Source organism: Astatotilapia calliptera, chromosome 1 (genome assembly GCF_900246225.1).
Source record: "Astatotilapia calliptera chromosome 1, fAstCal1.2, whole genome shotgun sequence".
Classification (NCBI taxonomy): domain Eukaryota; kingdom Metazoa; phylum Chordata; class Actinopteri; order Cichliformes; family Cichlidae; genus Astatotilapia; species Astatotilapia calliptera.
Window position 1 is genome coordinate 5,710,282 of NC_039302.1, and position 16,626 is coordinate 5,726,907.

Genomic DNA, 16,626 nt, shown 5'->3' on the forward strand with positions numbered 1-16,626 from the left:
CGAATCGCCTCCATGTGAGCCTCGCTGTGAGTTCCAGTCGGATGGTTTTGTGAGCGAACAGGAAGCAAAAATTCCCCTGTGTTTAAATACCTACAAATACCAAAGTGTTTAAAAAGAGGAGACACTGGCAGCACTGGAGTGATGTCGGTGTGATGATACGTGATTAAAGCTGCTGCTGCTGCTGCTGATGGTCGGGTCGTCACGTATTGCACGTAGCGGATTGGAAATGAGGAAATAACCAGGAAGCTGACAGCAGATCACCTCCTCCTCACAGCTGCTGCTGCTGCTGCTGCTTTCATTCACACGTAGCTACAGAGAGAAGCTGCAGTTTGTCAAGCAGAGGTCCGTGGAAACAAGAAGGGTCGTCATGAAACTGGTGGTCATCGTCCCCCTCCTCCTTCTCCTCGAGGTGTCCGGATACGCAGAGTGCAGGTGTTTCTGTCAGGTGAGTGCTGGACGCGGTTCTGACTTACTTCCTACATTGGTGGGATTATTTGACCGGGTTACAGGTAACTTGTACTGATTCATTTTACATGAGTGTCGGTTTTTATGGCTACCCTAAAATTCCAGACTGTGAGTCAATGGCCTCAAAGTCATTTTGAATGGTAGGAGGAAACAAAAAAACAACAACAACAACCAAGTCAAGTTGGTTTGATAGTACCAAGTAACTGGAGTTCACTTCTTGTGTATTGATTTCATTTTAATGAGTTTTTTACATTTGCTTAGTGTTGTTGTTGTTGTTGTTGTCGTCAGTGAAAATATCAGTAACAATACAGTTCTGTTAAAACAATTGTGGTTTGGCCTAGGCCCCTGCATTAAATGTGCATCGGCAGTAAGTAATTTCTTTATTTCTGTGTAATGTCACACTGATGTTGTTGCTTATAAATACCAAGTTTTGTAGTTGAGCACCCTGGAGGCGAGGAACCTGCCCATGTTTTGTAACAGTGAAGGTGCTATGGTCTAATTCCCCTCATATTTTGATTACTTAAGAATTTTTCTTGTGTACACATTACATTGATATTCAGATCTATACTTTATTGACCCCACAAGGAAAATGACTGTTGAATAAAAATAAATAAAAATAGTACAGTCTACTATTGAAACTCTTTACAGTGTTTTCCAATCTTACTTCGGCTTGCTCTCAGGAGCATACTACACTGTACACTGGATAACCAGCTGTTTGCCTGTTCCCTCTACATCAGGTGACAGGCGACCTGGATGACTGCACGTGTGATGTGGAGACCATCGACCGCTTCAACAATGACCAGCTGTTCCCAAAACTCCAGAGTCTTCTTGAGTCTGATTACTTTAGGTTCTACAAGGTACAACTCATGCACCACACATACGTATACGCACATCTGTGGGTGAGGTCTGTTACTCTGAATGTGTGTTTGGCTTCCATCCTCTGCAGGTGAATCTGAATAAACCGTGTCCTTTCTGGACTGCCAGCAATGAGTGTGGTCTGAGGGACTGTGCTGTGCAGCCCTGCTCTCCTGTGAGTTTAACCCTCATATAGCAGCTGTAAACAGACTTTTACGCCCCCCCATTCAACCTGCTGTTAATGTCTGATCACTGTCTGTATAACTCATAACGATAGAGCCGCGCATTGGCATTGTTTCTTGTGAACCAACCTAATTGCTTTTGCATATCAAGATTAAATTGAGGGTGCAGCCGTTGTGTATTTAAATACCAAGTGTAAATGCAAAGACCTGTGGACTAGATTTAAATATCATTAAAAAAAAAAAACTACAAAGATTACCTATTAATTCCAGGTGAAAGAGGAGAAATGGTCACATCAGACTGACTGAAACTGTCTATTCACAGAACGAGGTGCCCGAGGGGCTCCGATCCGCTCCCCACAACAAGGTGAGTATCTCAGGATCAGTAAGTGGCACAAACTGGCTGCGACTCAGATGGTCTTTTTATTTGTGTCCCATTTATTTAATCAAATCTGACAACAGTTTACCTTCTCCATATGTAAAGTTTACTGAGGATTAATGTCACTTTGGAAATGAATCAAAACTGGAGTCATACAGTAAGTAAACACACCCTCGTGCAATTTATCACTTAAGAAATCAGAAATCAGAAATCAGAAAGGGTTTTATTGCCAAATGTTGAGCGGGTTTACAACATTAGGAAATTGCTGCGGTGCTTCAGTGCAAACATACTGTTATAATACTGTTATAAATTAAGCTTAAATAGACATGAAAATAAATGCCAGACGACTCAAATACAGTTATTAAGAGGTGATGCAGATTCTTCAGTATTAACAATGTGTGTCGAGTCAGTGCAGTCTCTTCCAGTTACAGGGGAAAAATAGTGTAGACAGCTTCTAATTGATGAGTGCATCTACTGTGATGGGTTAGAGAGGAGCTGCTGTAAAGCCTTGAACCTTTTTGCTGTCAGCATCTTGTTTTGTGTTTTGTAAAAAGACGCAGGAATCTGTATGGAATTATTTATATGTCAAAAATCACGTGTGAGAAAAAGCATAATCTGAGCAAATAACTCTATTTCATTGCCGAGTTTTCCTTTACATTTCAGAACATCCATCTTTTATATCCCATGAAGTCTATGGAAAAAAGCGTTGCTTCTTCATTCTTTAGAGAGGGCCTGAGAGATTTCTCTCAGATTGTGAAAGGGATCGCTTGAGTCACTTGTGCAAAAAGAAAACAAGCAAAAACAAAAGAAAATCCAAAATGGCAATCCCCTCACAGCTCTCCCCCAAACTCAGCATAAAGACACGCTTTCTCATAATTATCTATTTTTTTCTTTTTTTACTCATCCTGTTGAAGACCTGATGACCTTTAGCTGCGTTGAGCATCCGTCCATCTTTCCGTTCACCCATTAACAATTTTTACAAGAGTCACGACTGCTTCTACAGCACAATTTAATCAAACCTTTACACAGTCAACAAAAAACTGGTCTTCATTGAAACTATTGTCAAGGTTTCATTTATTTTCTTCAGAGTTTTGAGATTTAAAAAAAATTCACTGATGCAGAACGTAGTTGAACCATATTATTATTATTATTATTATTATTATTATTATTACCTTTAGCTTAGAGACAGATCCACACTGCTGCTCAGCTGCCAAAAACATTTTATACCATCCATTAAATCTACAAATCCTCACAGTGTGGCCATATTTCTGGATTTGTTGCTAATGTGACAGTTTTGTAAATGTAATGTACTGTACTGTAGCACATTTTGCTTTTTATAAAGACTAATTTTGTTGTTGTTGTGGGTTTTACAGGAGGATGTAATGTTTAAAATTAAAACAAACAAACAAAAAGGTCATGGGATTCTAAAAAGTTTTATTTGCTAGTGCACTAGAGCACCTTTTTGCCACAATAAAAAACGTTTCTATGTTTAATGCTCGACATGTATTATAAAAAAATGTAATAAATCACATTTTTACATCATGGCATTAAAGTGAACAGGTTTATCTGCTGTATTGTGTTAGCAGTTAGCAGTTTTGTTACTTTCACTTTCAGCTTCCTGCTGTTAATGAGTCATCACAGCAAGTTTGATAGAATATAGCTTTGCTGCCCCTCAGATTTTCTCAGTAATTCATAGAATTGTAAATTTAAAGTGTGTGTGTGTGTGTGTGTGTGTGTGTGTGTGTGTGTGTGTGTGTGTGTGTGTGTGTGTGTGTGTGTGTGTGTGTGTGTGTTTCAGTATTCAGCAGAAGTGAACAAGCAGCAGGATGAGTGTGAGAAGGCGAAGCATCTGGGAGCTGTAGATGTCTCATTAAGGTGAGTCTCGTTCATTTTGCTCAGTTCTTTTCTTCTTCTAAAAGTGACTTTTTGACATTTTTTATTCAGACTGTTCTTTTGAGTAAATTGTGCACTGCATTGGATGAAACTGTCTGGAAGGCGGTTGGGTGGTGAGCATACAAGGCATAGTTCGGGTGAAAGCTGCTTCTTTAACCTGTAGAACCATACTCGTTATCTTTGCTATTGGGAACAAAATCATTAATATATAACTCAAATTATTTTCTGGTAACACGTTCAAGCGGGATACCAAAGTAGGATTTAACTTTCTTTTCTGACCTATGAACCTCCACACTGAGGTTGAGCACAACTAAGCCAACTGAGTGCTCTCCTTTTTGTTCCCAGCGCTGAGACCAGAGAGGCTCTGCTCGACTGGAACAAATATGACGACGAAGCAGAACGCTTCTGCGTGGTTGACGGTACGTCTCAGTCCAGCTGAATGAAGGAAGAAGCAAATTTGATACATTTTGATTACCAAAAATAATTGCTAATTGACACTAGGCAGAAATATGATAGTCAAATGCTGTAGATTGTAAGGCAACATGTGTACGTCAACAACAAAGTTAAAGAATGAAAATGTTTTGGAAACATAACAGATTATTTAGCTTAGCATAACTGAAAGGGAACATAAAGAATAGATAGTATGTCTTGTTTTTGGTAAGGGGATATGATTACAAGAGACATTTTTAGGGAATGTAATGCTATGTTTAAGCAGTATTGGGACTGACTATAAAACATACTCCAAGGAGTAGTTTTAGGAAACATGATTCAAGCAATTACAACACAGAAGATGGTGCAACATGTAGAAAATGTAATGAAACATAGGGATCCATTTCTCCAAAACCTTTGTGAAATGCTAGTGGGTAACTCCTCTTTCCTGAATAAATCCCCTCCACCACCACCCTCTGCTACATTCTGTCACATGTGGCTGACAAAAAAAGATGTTTTCATTATAATGACTTGCAGCTGAATAAAGGCTCGCTCTTTTCCAGATGAAGAGTCACCAGACTCCCAGTATGTCGACTTGCTGCTGAATCCAGAACGCTTCACAGGCTACAAAGGACCAGAGGCCTGGCAGATCTGGAACAGCATCTATGAGGAGAACTGTTTCAAGTAAGCGTTCAGAGCCCACAAAATAAGTGACTGTAGTTTATACTTTAGCGTGATTCACAGTTCAAAAATAATCCCCAGTTATCTCACACTGGGACTTAGAGGTTGTTACCTCTTACTTCATCTCCTGTTTGAAATTGATTGCTTTAGCTCACTTTCAGCCAAGTTTTGAGGAGCAGGCGGATGGCTCTTCAATGCCCACAGCCATAGAGGTGTCCGCAGTGACCATGTTAGGGACATCTATATCCTCTGACATCAGAATAGTCTGAAGCCTGAGCTTTGGCTCACAGGGATGATTTGTATATAGAGTGACATCATGTTGCCATGTTTACTATCAACATCCACCACTGTGACCACCCTGTAATGAAAAGGAAACCTTTATGTGTCCTTCTCAGACCATATACTATCAAACGACCACTAAATCCCACCTCATTCCAGAGCAGCCCAGGAAGTGAAGGTAGGAATTCTTCAGTGTTATATCTCACCATTTTTCTAAAACAATTGCAGTTTTGTTTTGTTTTCTCCATTTCTGATGACACGTACTTTGTTTGCAGCGAGGACCTTCTACAGCTGGCTGGAAGGTAAGCTGATGCTACACCTTAAGATTCTCTTTTTGTCGAGTTTTCGATAAATTCTCTGCCTTTCTCTCTCAGGCCAGTGTGTGGAGAAAAGGGCTTTTTTCCGGCTTGTCTCAGGTCTGCACGCCAGCATTAACGTACACCTGAGTGCCAGATATCTGCTGGATGGTGAGGCAGAAAAAAAACAGCCCTTGTTCATTTTCTTTTTCCTTTTGTCTGAAGAGTCAAAATAACTGACACTCACTTTTATTGCCTTCTTTCCTTCAGACAGCTGGTTTCAGAAGAAGTGGGGTCACAATGTGTCGGAGTTCAGACAGCGTTTTGATTCGGAGCTGACGGTCGGCGAAGGGCCCAAGAGGCTCCGCAACCTTTACTTCCTTTACCTGATAGAGCTGCGAGCACTGGCTAAAGTTCTGCCGTTCTTCCAGCAGTCATCCTTCCAGCTGTACACGGGCAGACCCGAGGAGGACCAGAAACACAAGGAGCAGCTGCTGGACATCCTGCAGCTGGCCAGGTTGGTCTCAGACCATACCAATCATTGTTAGACTTTCCCTGAATAAAGGTATAATACAGCATGCCCTTTTTTTCTTGATACCTAGTATTCATGTTCTATAAATGAAAGATCAACCATATTGTGTTTTTTAACAGTTAATTTCACTCAAAGTGCACTAATTAGAAATGCCTGATTTGATATAGATTTACACTCAGGTTGTCAAGGTGCAGCTCGAAGATCTTGCCCTAGTTCTGCTGTGGATTTGACCCATGAAGCTGAGATCAGGGCAACTTGATGGTCAGATCAACTTCTGCAAGAGTCCTTGTACTTCTCGTGGCTGAAGTTTTCCTTGTGACTCTGGCCGTACGCTTGCCCTCGCTGTCATGCTCCAGAGTGAAATTGGCACGAGTCAAATAGCTTATTGACAACATCACTGTCAGTGTCAGTGATGTCTGTCAGTGCGCCCCAGGGCAGCTGTGGCTACAATGTAGCTTGCCATCACCAGTGTGTGAATGTGTGTGTGAATGGGTGGATGACTGAATGTAGTGTGAAGCGCTTTGGGGTCCTTAGGGACTAGAAAAGCGCTATACAAATGCAGGCCATTTACCATTTACCATCACAAAATGGATATGAATGTAAACATGTGGATGTGGATGGGTGGTGTTAGAAAGAAGTGAGCTCTGTTAGCACTCTGCACTCTGGGAAATGTAGGCAACAGATTCTGACATATGACACCTGTGGTTTTACAGCAATGCTTTTTAAAGTCCAACAGTTTAATCACAGTCCCTGCCAAGGTTAATATAGTTAGCTAAAAATAAACTGAAAACTACAACTAGATGTGAGAAAGTGTTGTAGTTCACTAATAATAAAAATAATAATAAAATAAAAACTAGACTTTTGAAAAAATTCAAACTAACTGGAGTGATTTTGAGAACTAACTAAAATGAAATACAAATGTCATTATAACTTGCTTGATAAGTCATGGATAGGTGTGTTTATTATAAACTGTGAGTCAACTGCTTTCAAGAAGTTCAGCGTGTTTATATTATTACACCTGTACCAATATCCCCAAATCTTGCCTCTGGCATATGCCCTCCTTGCAGTTTTAGTCTTTTTAGTGATCACTGTAACTAATAAAAACTAAACAAGTTCAAACAATAAAAACTAAACCGAAAAAAGAAATTGTACTCTTGAAACTAACTGAAACTACACTAAATTAATAACAAAAAGTCCAAATGAAATAACAATAAAAGCTAAAAACAAATTAAATAATACAACACTGTACTAACTCTGGTCACTTCTTCGCACTTCACACTTCTTTCTTTATTAATCTCTGTCTTTCTTCCACAGCACGTCTTTTATCCTGTCTTCCTTTTTTTACCGCAACCGGTCACGGCAGATTATTATTATTATTATTATTATTATTATTAGTAGTAGTAGTAGTAGTAGTAGTAGTAGTAGTAGTATTGTATGATCGACCTTACAATATAAAGCACCTTGCAGCGACTTTTGTTGTGATTTGGCGCTGTATAAATAAAATAAAAACGGACTTCCATGCAATGTTTTGGTGACGTTCATCTCCTCTTTTCTAGATCTTTCCCTTTGCACTTTGATGAGGCTTCTCTGTTTGCTGGGGATGAAAAGGAAGCAGCCAAACTGAAGGTCAGCAAGTGTTTCAAACTCTGCTGAAGTTATTGTTAAGTTATTGATATTGTGGACGTAATGCACCAACTGATTACATATTCACAGGGATGTTAATTAATATTTTCAGAATGCTCCCCACCCATATTGTTGATTGTTTGAGCTCATAAAATTCAAAATGATTTATAATTAACCTTCTGGTTTAACTGCATAAAAGCATTCAGTTGTATTCTAGCCACGCCAGTTAGAACTCTACGTGAAATTGTGCTGTAAAAACATTGATGCATCAAAAAATGCTCTAGCTGCAGAGTGAATGCAGATACAGAGATACGGGGAAGCCGATGCTTTGAAACCTTTTATCGCATTAACAAAGCTGCTGGGAGTGATCTTGTGTACGCAGGGTTGCTGCAAACACACAGTAATACTGACTGGAGTTGCAGTTTTAATTTGTGTGGGTAACTTTCAAGATTTAAAATGACCTGAGTTTTCTGTGAATGTCAGGAGGATATCAGACTGGCCTTCCTCAACATCTCCAGGATCATGGACTGTGTTGGGTGCTTTAAGTGTCGCCTGTGGGGGAAACTGCAGGTACCTGTTATTTTCCTCTTAGTGCCTCTCGTTAGCTTGTAGCGCTTCTTTTGTAAAGATGAACTTGATTTTTTTGTTTGTTTTGATCGCTGCCTCTCTTGTGTCACAGACCCAGGGATTAGGCACAGCCTTGAAGATTTTGTTTTCAGAGCGACAGATTGAAGCTCTGCCCAAATCCAGTAACCAGCGACCCAGTTTCCAGCTCAGCCGGCAGGAGATCGTCTCCCTGTTCAATGCCTTCGGAAGGTCAGAGAGAGAGGCTGTGGACATCAAGTCATACATGTGCCATATTTAAAAAAATCTCCTTAGTTCCAGCTCACACCCACTCTGCTCCTTGGAGAGCTTTTGTTGCCTGCGCGTTAGTTTATTATTGTATCTGAAGCACTTTTAAAACCTGAAAATGATTTTTGGATATGATAAATGAGCATGCGCCATTTATTATTCAGAAGCCTTCTATGCATCTCCTTTGCGAATTCCTTCTTGAGCTGAGTGCTTGAGCTATCAGGAAATTTAGACTGATATTTGAGTTACTAAATGCTTACTTTGTGTGTAAATACAAAAGTAAGTTTAATCAATATCAAACTCCTAAGTCTGTCACTTTAGAACAAGTTTATCTCTATAATAGGAACTTACATAAGTGAGTACTGATCTTATTGGAAATTCACACTCATTTAAAACAAAAGTTAAAACAAATATGTTCAACATGAAATCAAAATAGTGCAAAACTTGCCTAAATTTTCTGTAAATTGAGGCTACAATATAATATTCGCAGAGAAACTGGGTTTAATATTAGTTAAAACATACTGGAGTATTTTTTTCATTATTTTGTACTTATTATTTTAACTGTGTCCTCCTGAATCCTGCGCAGGATTTCCACGAGCGTCAGGGAGCTGAAGAACTTCAGAGTGCTGTTAGCAGAGGAGCAGTGAGGACATCCAGAGGAGTCTGCCTTCACCTGTTGACTCCTCTCTGATGGGGCTTTATTTCAACATGTGCACTTTTGTGGTCCCAGGCCACTGACTGCCATCTTTCCTACTGTCTTAAACCTGCTGAAATGTCGACTGAAAGATCAGCTTTAATCAGCCAAGTGTTTATTTTTCCTTAAAATAATGCATTGCTTTCTTTTGAATTAAACTAAAGTCATATTTAAAAAAACAAAAAACAAAATGACACTTTGTGGCATGGTTTAATGTTCTTTCAAGTGGTATCATTTTTTTTGCTGATGGAGAAACGTGCTTGTCTATTTTCAAATGCGCTTTGATCAATGAAATCACTTCAGTTGCTGTTTGGGAGCTGACTGCTAAGAATTCTGTCTCACCTGTTCACACCTGTGTTGTTGGGATTATGCTTTGCTCCTGAGGATGGCGCTGTTTGTCAAGAAAATAGATGAGAAACGTCAAATCTAAATTGAATGCGGGCCACAAATATGCAGTATGTCGAAAGGAAAACTATACAGGAATGGACACCAACGTTTAAAATTCATTATCACACTGATTCTCGTAACAGCCATCCTCTGTTTTCAGAGTCGCAGGTTTTCAGGTGCGTGTCCAGAAGTTATAATGAAACCTGTTTCCACCTGGGAGGAAGGTTTTGTAAACCATTCAGCACAGATCCCCAAAATATTTATATGCTGTTGGTAATATTCCGATTGTACATTGTATTTGTGTATAAGTTTGGAGATTTAAAATTTAAAATGTATATATAAAAGTCATTTTATGAAAATGTAAACGGTAATAAAATTTTAAAATTATTTTTCAATGTTCTAAATTCAAAGCTGTTTTTTATTAAATAAATGTGAATATTTGTATTTGTAATTGGGCGTGGTTTGCGCTTATGTGTTCAGTGCCTTGGTCAGAGAGTCGGCGATGGATGTGTGAGAGCGCTGGAGGGCAGCATGCAGCCGCCCGCAGACAGTGAAGGGTTAACCTGTAATAGGATGAATGGATATTGTGGTGAGCAGCATCTGATTACACAGAAACGCCAGCAGGCACCGGAGGGGGGAAGACACGTCCGTACACCTACCAGCACAGACGGCGTTTGGTTCCTGCCAGGGAATACAAACGCGCTCCTTTTCCTTTTTTAATTAGCGTTATCATTATTTTTTTCCCTTTCTCTCAGCGTGCAGGCTATAACTTTACTTTTCTTTTTCTTTTTAACCGAGCCGAGCAGGAACCGAGCCCGCCGTTATTATGGGAGTTTGTTGAAACAGTGCTGTGGCTGGAGGAGTGTAAATGGCTGAGAGAGGTCGACGGACGACTTGAGAGACAACTTGCAAGATGTCGCACTTTGTGGAAGCCTAAAAAAAGGAGTATTTGTTTTTGCTTTTTACTGTTAGCGTGACAGGAGGTGGTGAAAGAGTAGGGGAGAGGCTGCAGCTCAAGGGGGATCTGGTGTTGGTTTGTTCCTCCGGCTCGGAGAGAAATAGGTAAGGCTCCTCACCTGCCTGCTGTCTGCACATGTTCACACCCTGAACACAGAACACTTTGCGATGGGAAAACTGCCCAATGCAAGCAACTGGAAAGAAGTGCTGCTGTTTTATTGTCTGCTTTTTGTCTTCCCAAAATGTTTCCAGGTGTATTTCATAGACTAGTTTTAGTTATTATTAATCTAGCTCTAAGTATAATCAGAAATACACCGTCTGTAATGAATATGTAAACATCCATGCAGTGACTATTAAACTTGCCATTTTTCGTATTCCCAACCAAAATGTGTAAGCTTACGCTTTAAAGCGGCACCAGGTGATTTTTGACCAGCAGGGGGCAGAAAACCCCCCAAACTCTCTACTTTACTTACGCAGCACCCCACCTGCTAAGACCATGTAGTAATTTAAATAGATTTTTAACTTTGTGCTATTATAATTCTGCCCTTTTGCTGCCCGTTGTTGTTGCTCATATTAATTAGTACCTGTAAGTGAGCCCAAAAAAACATGAATAACACACATGACCCTTGCAAGGCACAGCTTTAGCAAAGTGTTATAACAGAAATGCAGACAATGGCAGGTGTAGTTATGCAGTCTTTTTCCCCTTTCAGTTTGTCCATTGTTAAAGTGCTTTACAACTGTGCCAGTAGTGCGCTCCTCCAGTTATACTAGGGACAAACCACAGGACTGAAGCAACAGAATTTTAGCAATGAAACAGTTAAATATATATGTTTAATGTTTTACATGAGGAAAAAAAATATGCATAGAGTGGCTCAAGTCAACTTAGCATGGAGAATTTGAGTTTGGGAAACAGTTACATGGTTGTCAGATTTACTGTTCCAAAAACTTTGATTTGCATCTGTAAACATAACCTGCACTAAAAGAGTGCAGGAATCGGGTTACTAGTGCTTATCATATGTATAAGAACATGATTTATACTTAAGTCCATGCGAGTAAAAGAAGATGATTTAGGCATTTTAAAATGTGTCAGTGATCTGCCAGCATGAGAATTAAGATTTGAAGTAACTTGTGGAGAAAGGAGCAACAAAATCATAATAAATTTTGTTGCTTTACCTTCATGACTTTAATGAAGTGTTGTTTCTGAGCCTCTGAAGAAAGTTTGGAGGCTATAGGAACCTCCCCCACCTTCAAGCTCTCTCCTGCCAAACAAGTTGAATTTCTTGGAAACAGGAGATATGTCAACAAAGACTGTTCACTCCCTCCCAGTCTGTCAGATCACTTGTTCTTACATACTCCTTGAAAAGATGACCTCCCCCCCAAAAAAGTCAAAAAGCAAAGAGTGCAGGTCAGTTTGTTGACAGTAGAAATATTTCCGTGTGGCTCTATCGTGCAGACCAGGAGGATGAATCACTTATCAAGAAAGTTGCATGAACCTGTTAGCTGATAGATGATTTCTTTTATCATTTCAGCTCTGTTTTCACAAACCCTGTTGTAGCTGCATTCATTCATGCTTGGGTTGAATTTTCTAGAAAGCGTGCTTCCATGCAGTCAAATGTGAACAGCAGGGGAAACAGGTTAATCTTCGGTCGTGTTGCCTGCAGCATGCAACAGATTGAGCTTAGACTCCCAGGGCCTACGTCCCGTTTGCAGGCTTTATGTTTCCGTGCTGAGCTGGAGGGAGCTGCCACGGAGGCTATTTTAGACCAGGATGGCCTCCGTGATGTGGTTCTGGTCTGGTTAGAAGTGAGCTGGGAGAACAGCTGTATGTGTGGGAACAAGGCTGAGTTGTCCTTTTCTTTGACTCAGTCTCTGGAACGCCATACTCTCTGTGATCTGCTTTCGTTTTTTCTGCTCTTGCCTCTCACTGCCAGAGAAGCGTCACATGGTTTGCTGTCGGTTAGACACGGAGCCTCGGGCTGCAGGCAGCAGCTGTCAGACGGTACAGGACTGCCGTCAGTGAGCGGGAAAGCGAAATGTGGCCAAAATGCATGATTGCATTTTGCACACAAATTGCTGACGGTGATGTTTGTTCTTAAAAATGACTCTTTTCATAGTAAAGGTTGCTGACCCCTCCCCGAGATGGAGAACCCCTATGCTTTCATCAAACTGTGTGGCTATTTGTTTCTACTTACAGGATGTTTTGGTTTGGATGAACACTGTTAAATAACAGTACTGGCAGCTAGATTTGACAACATACTGTTATTTTACAGTGTATCTACTGTGATCTAGCAGGTACTTCTTACTAGAGTAGGCAATTCTTACAAAAGTGAAAATTAAAATACAGTGCTGCGTAGGATACATGCACTTTTTAGGTGTTCTTGCTATAATCTTTGTAATCAGTGCATAACTTTAAAACCTATTAAAGTGAGAACTGTATCCTCTCAGTTGGCATTTTCCGTTTTCTGTAGGTTTTCATGTCTTTCTTGAACCATAATACAAAAACAAGGTTCCTCGCTGTTAATATTTTTCATCAAAATTACCAACATTTACAGCTGAACTCACCTGAACTCACAAGGAATATTACAGTTGTACAGATAATTGTGTATGTGCATGATTCCCGTAAATCTGGAAAGTTAGGTTAATGGGTAGAACCACAACAGACACATTGATGGGGCAAGATTATCGATTAAAGATAAGAAATGACGATTTCCCGGTTTCATCACAGTATTGACCCAATCGATATTCTAATGATGGATTTGATTCATTTTTAGTCTAGTTGGCAGTGAGGATCTTAGATTTTTTTTTTCACCTCTTCAGTCTGATTTGTGCTATTGTATTCTGAGTAATTACTGAAGTTATTCAAATATTATATCTGGAGAGACGTGGCCATAAAGTATCGTTTGACTGGTTGGTGGAAGCAGAAAATGATTCACCATCACTGGAAGTTATGCTTGATCTGCCCTCACACTACTATCCCACCTCTCATTAGTGAATTATTTGAAGCTGTGCTCATAATTAATCAGCTGTATTCATTGTTTGTGCTTTTAGTGGTGAGGATGGGGCTCTCAGCTCTGACTCTTAAAGCATTTGTCATCAGAAGTGAAACTTGGTCACATATCTAGTTATACTGGGAAGCACCCAAAAAGAGCCACTGTTTTGTGTTTTTTTTATGAATGGGTTCACAAACTGTGGCAGCTGATGAGAATCCGACACAAAGGTTTAATCTTCTGTGCCAGCGATCTTCAGCTGTGGCTAAATGTGGATTTAGATTTATCTGCTGATTATTAAAAGAACAGAGCGGTTTAGAGAGTAACTGCATGTCAGTCGCTGCAACCATCTGTCGATGTGATAACCAACTTTTTGTATCACAAATGTCACAACAACTGAGATTAAATGTCCTGAGTTACTAAACAAAACAGAGCTAGTCCTGCTTGTTTGGATAATTAGACTTCTTTGCTTTCTGATTGCTTGCTGCTGTCGAAAAATCTTCTACAAAAGAGCCTTGTGTTAGGCTGGTATGTTTTTTTTTCTCCTTAAAGTAGTAATTAATGTTACCAACTAACCACAGGGTTATAAATTTTTTTTTTTTTAAAGGCTTTCAAGTCTCTATAAGGTGGAAAAACCTTTTTTTAAAAGTTGAAATTTACAGTGTATGTCTGAACAAAGCAAAATCGCTGGTGTGGTCTTTTAACAACTTGCCACTCTGCTGCTAACTTGGTACTCTGGCAGAGGTATGAGTTAACTGCTCTGGCCTCCCTTTACAGGGGCTGCTGCTCTCTACCTGCTTCATTAACCCTCAACTACACACTCTGTGTGGTATTTCACTGTGACTCCCAGAATGTGCTACCCTCCAGCCAGCACCGGGCCGATATAACAGGCAGCTTGCCTAGCTAACTAACTGCTTGCTGCTTTGCTAACAAACCCCTCTCTCTTTGTCTCTGTGTGTGTTCTCCCTTTGCTGTTGCTTCTGCCCCAGTGGGATCTTCCTGCCCCTCTGTGTTTCTCAGACCTGCGGAGACGGAGGCCGTCTTCTGTTTGGACATCTGTCCATCTCTTTTTTTCGTCTCTCATAAGGTAAGTTTTGCTGTCGCTCTGGGCTCCGTATGGGAACAGTGTGTGGTTTGTGTGCTGGATATACACTATTCATAATCATGCCCATTGTGCCCCTGTAACATTTAACATGCTGCGCTTGCTCTCTGTCTCATCTGTCAGTAGCTTCCACCCGACTCCTACACATAATCCACTCAGTTTGTTGATGGTATCTGCTTGCAGCCCTGCAAAGCTCCACAATATCTCTTTAAGTCTGAAGACATTAGAAACGCATCAGCTCAATGAGTGAAGACAAAAAAATTAAACTACACATTTAAAAGTTGCGTAAGAGTCAACCACCTCTCGTCCCACCTTTCTTTAAATGATTCCTATTTTGTGGAGATGCCTCTTTAGTGTTGCCACATGCAAACTTAAGCTATTCTTTGCTGGAGTCATGGGTGTGCTGGTATAGCAGAAGTTGTTAAGTTGTTTAGCAGTCTGACAGCCTGACAGAGAAATACGCTGAACACTTCCCGCGTTCACCGTCCAAACGTTAGTGACAACCATGGCCGCTTGTTTCCTTCATGTTTAGAGGCTTTGTGCTAAACTGTACATTTTAATGCCTTCACACGAATGACTTGAGAAGATATTTTCTTATCAAGTCAAACAGTACTGACATGAACAGAAAGCATCTAGAACTGTCTTTAAAAAGTGAAAAGTCCTGTTTTAGGGAGATTAGCATTTAGGGGGGGGGGGGGGGGGGGCTGCTGTTGTGTTTTGTTTTGTTTTTTTTTGTTTTGTTTTTTTTAAACCTGACATGACCATGAAATTTTAGCTGGGCAGCTAAGTAGCGCTAATAGCTAGCATAATTTAAATCTGCATTTCATTGTGATACAAACTTGTGAAGCAAAAAACAGGCTGAACAACTATTGTTTTAAACTGAAAGCTAAACATGATGAAACGGCACCCATCTGTCACTTAAAACAACCGTGCCATTATCTTCCTTTAGTCTAGGGTTTAATTTAAGCGACTCTGTATAAATACTCAAACATCACACACTTGTCATAAGTGGAAATCAGCTATAAAGGGAAATCATTTTAAGTCTAGGCTTGCTTTTAGGACCAGTTTTGCCTTTTAGTTTTTCCAAATGTAAATTTCCACTGTAAGGAGAAAAGTTCCATAAGTTTTTTGTTTGTTTGTTTCAGACTTTTTTTTGGGGGGGGGAGAGAAATATTTGACTTCCTGATTTGTCCTCAGTAGCCATTTCAAGCTAAAGATAGTTGTTTATTAAAGCCAAACGTGATGACTTTCAGAGTATCCCATATTGTGGTTTATTGTTGCCAACAGCAATTATTATGTAATCACTGTGAGCATGGTTAACATTTTCTTTCTTTAAACAGTCTCTCATTTTGCTCAGAATCACACAGCAGTGGTCTGATACACAGCTAGTTCCCAGGCTCTCATATGCAGCCAGCTGCTGGCAGGAACTGGAGCAGAGAAGAATCTCCAAGTGCTCCTCTTTTTAGAGGTTTAAAGCCTCCGGGTCCTCGTGAACCTACAGTGCATAATCTCACATACTGAGACGTAGCTGGAATGCAGACGAGCTTTCAGACTAGTGGTCGCGTGGGCCTCCCCAGGCTTCATGTGTAGGAGCATATAGCCCTGGCACTGTTGCAGGGAAACTGTTGGTTTACATTAATCAGATTAGTGGCCATGAGTTTTCCAGTGGGGCTTATGAGGTCTGGACCTGCCTCTCTATCTCATCCCTCCCTCAGCTGCTCTTTCCCCTCCTCCTCACTAGTCTGACCCACTTCTCTAAAAACCAACAACCAGAATCTCCTTCTGTCTCTCTCTCTCTTCCCATCACCCACCTCTTTAGCAGGGACACATTAGATTCACAGGTCAATAGATTGTGTACTGGATGAGATGATTTTTCCATTTTTTGTCACTGATTGCTGTGCTTCTCAACAGAGGTGCTCTGTATAAAAAATTAAATAAACTAAGGAAAAACTAATGAGCAGTCTGGTCTAGGCTTGGAGATATCTAATCTTTCTTACTTTCTTGGGTTTTCATCAAAGTGTATAATGGTGTTTATG

General features: G+C 40.3%; 2 protein-coding genes across 3 annotated transcripts in view; both read left to right on the plus strand.

Annotated features, from left to right (window-relative positions):
- The window catches only part of ero1a (endoplasmic reticulum oxidoreductase 1 alpha), a 9,910-nt gene extending 2 nt beyond the window's left edge, over nt 1–9,908 (plus strand). Inside the window, exons 1-15 of the mRNA XM_026154011.1 lie at nt 1–445; nt 1,203–1,322; nt 1,412–1,495; nt 1,825–1,866; nt 3,677–3,753; nt 4,117–4,190; nt 4,764–4,884; nt 5,277–5,338; nt 5,436–5,462; nt 5,535–5,627; nt 5,727–5,973; nt 7,545–7,614; nt 8,095–8,181; nt 8,291–8,427; nt 9,050–9,908. The exon at nt 1–445 is cut by the window's left edge and continues 2 nt beyond it. Coding sequence (XP_026009796.1) covers nt 368–445; nt 1,203–1,322; nt 1,412–1,495; nt 1,825–1,866; nt 3,677–3,753; nt 4,117–4,190; nt 4,764–4,884; nt 5,277–5,338; nt 5,436–5,462; nt 5,535–5,627; nt 5,727–5,973; nt 7,545–7,614; nt 8,095–8,181; nt 8,291–8,427; nt 9,050–9,110 — 1,380 coding nt within the window. The 5' untranslated portion in view covers nt 1–367 and the 3' untranslated portion in view covers nt 9,111–9,908. The remainder of the gene's footprint in view (nt 446–1,202; nt 1,323–1,411; nt 1,496–1,824; nt 1,867–3,676; nt 3,754–4,116; nt 4,191–4,763; nt 4,885–5,276; nt 5,339–5,435; nt 5,463–5,534; nt 5,628–5,726; nt 5,974–7,544; nt 7,615–8,094; nt 8,182–8,290; nt 8,428–9,049) is intronic.
- A 381-nt stretch (nt 9,909–10,289) lies between these two features.
- The window catches only part of pacsin3 (protein kinase C and casein kinase substrate in neurons 3), a 33,961-nt gene continuing 27,624 nt past the window's right edge, over nt 10,290–16,626 (plus strand). Inside the window, exons 1-2 of one of the 2 annotated variants that reach the window (XM_026154139.1) lie at nt 10,290–10,606; nt 14,478–14,575. The gene's annotated coding sequence lies outside the window, so the exon portion shown is untranslated. The remainder of the gene's footprint in view (nt 10,607–14,477; nt 14,576–16,626) is intronic. The other variant, XM_026154211.1, reaches the window with a different exon arrangement.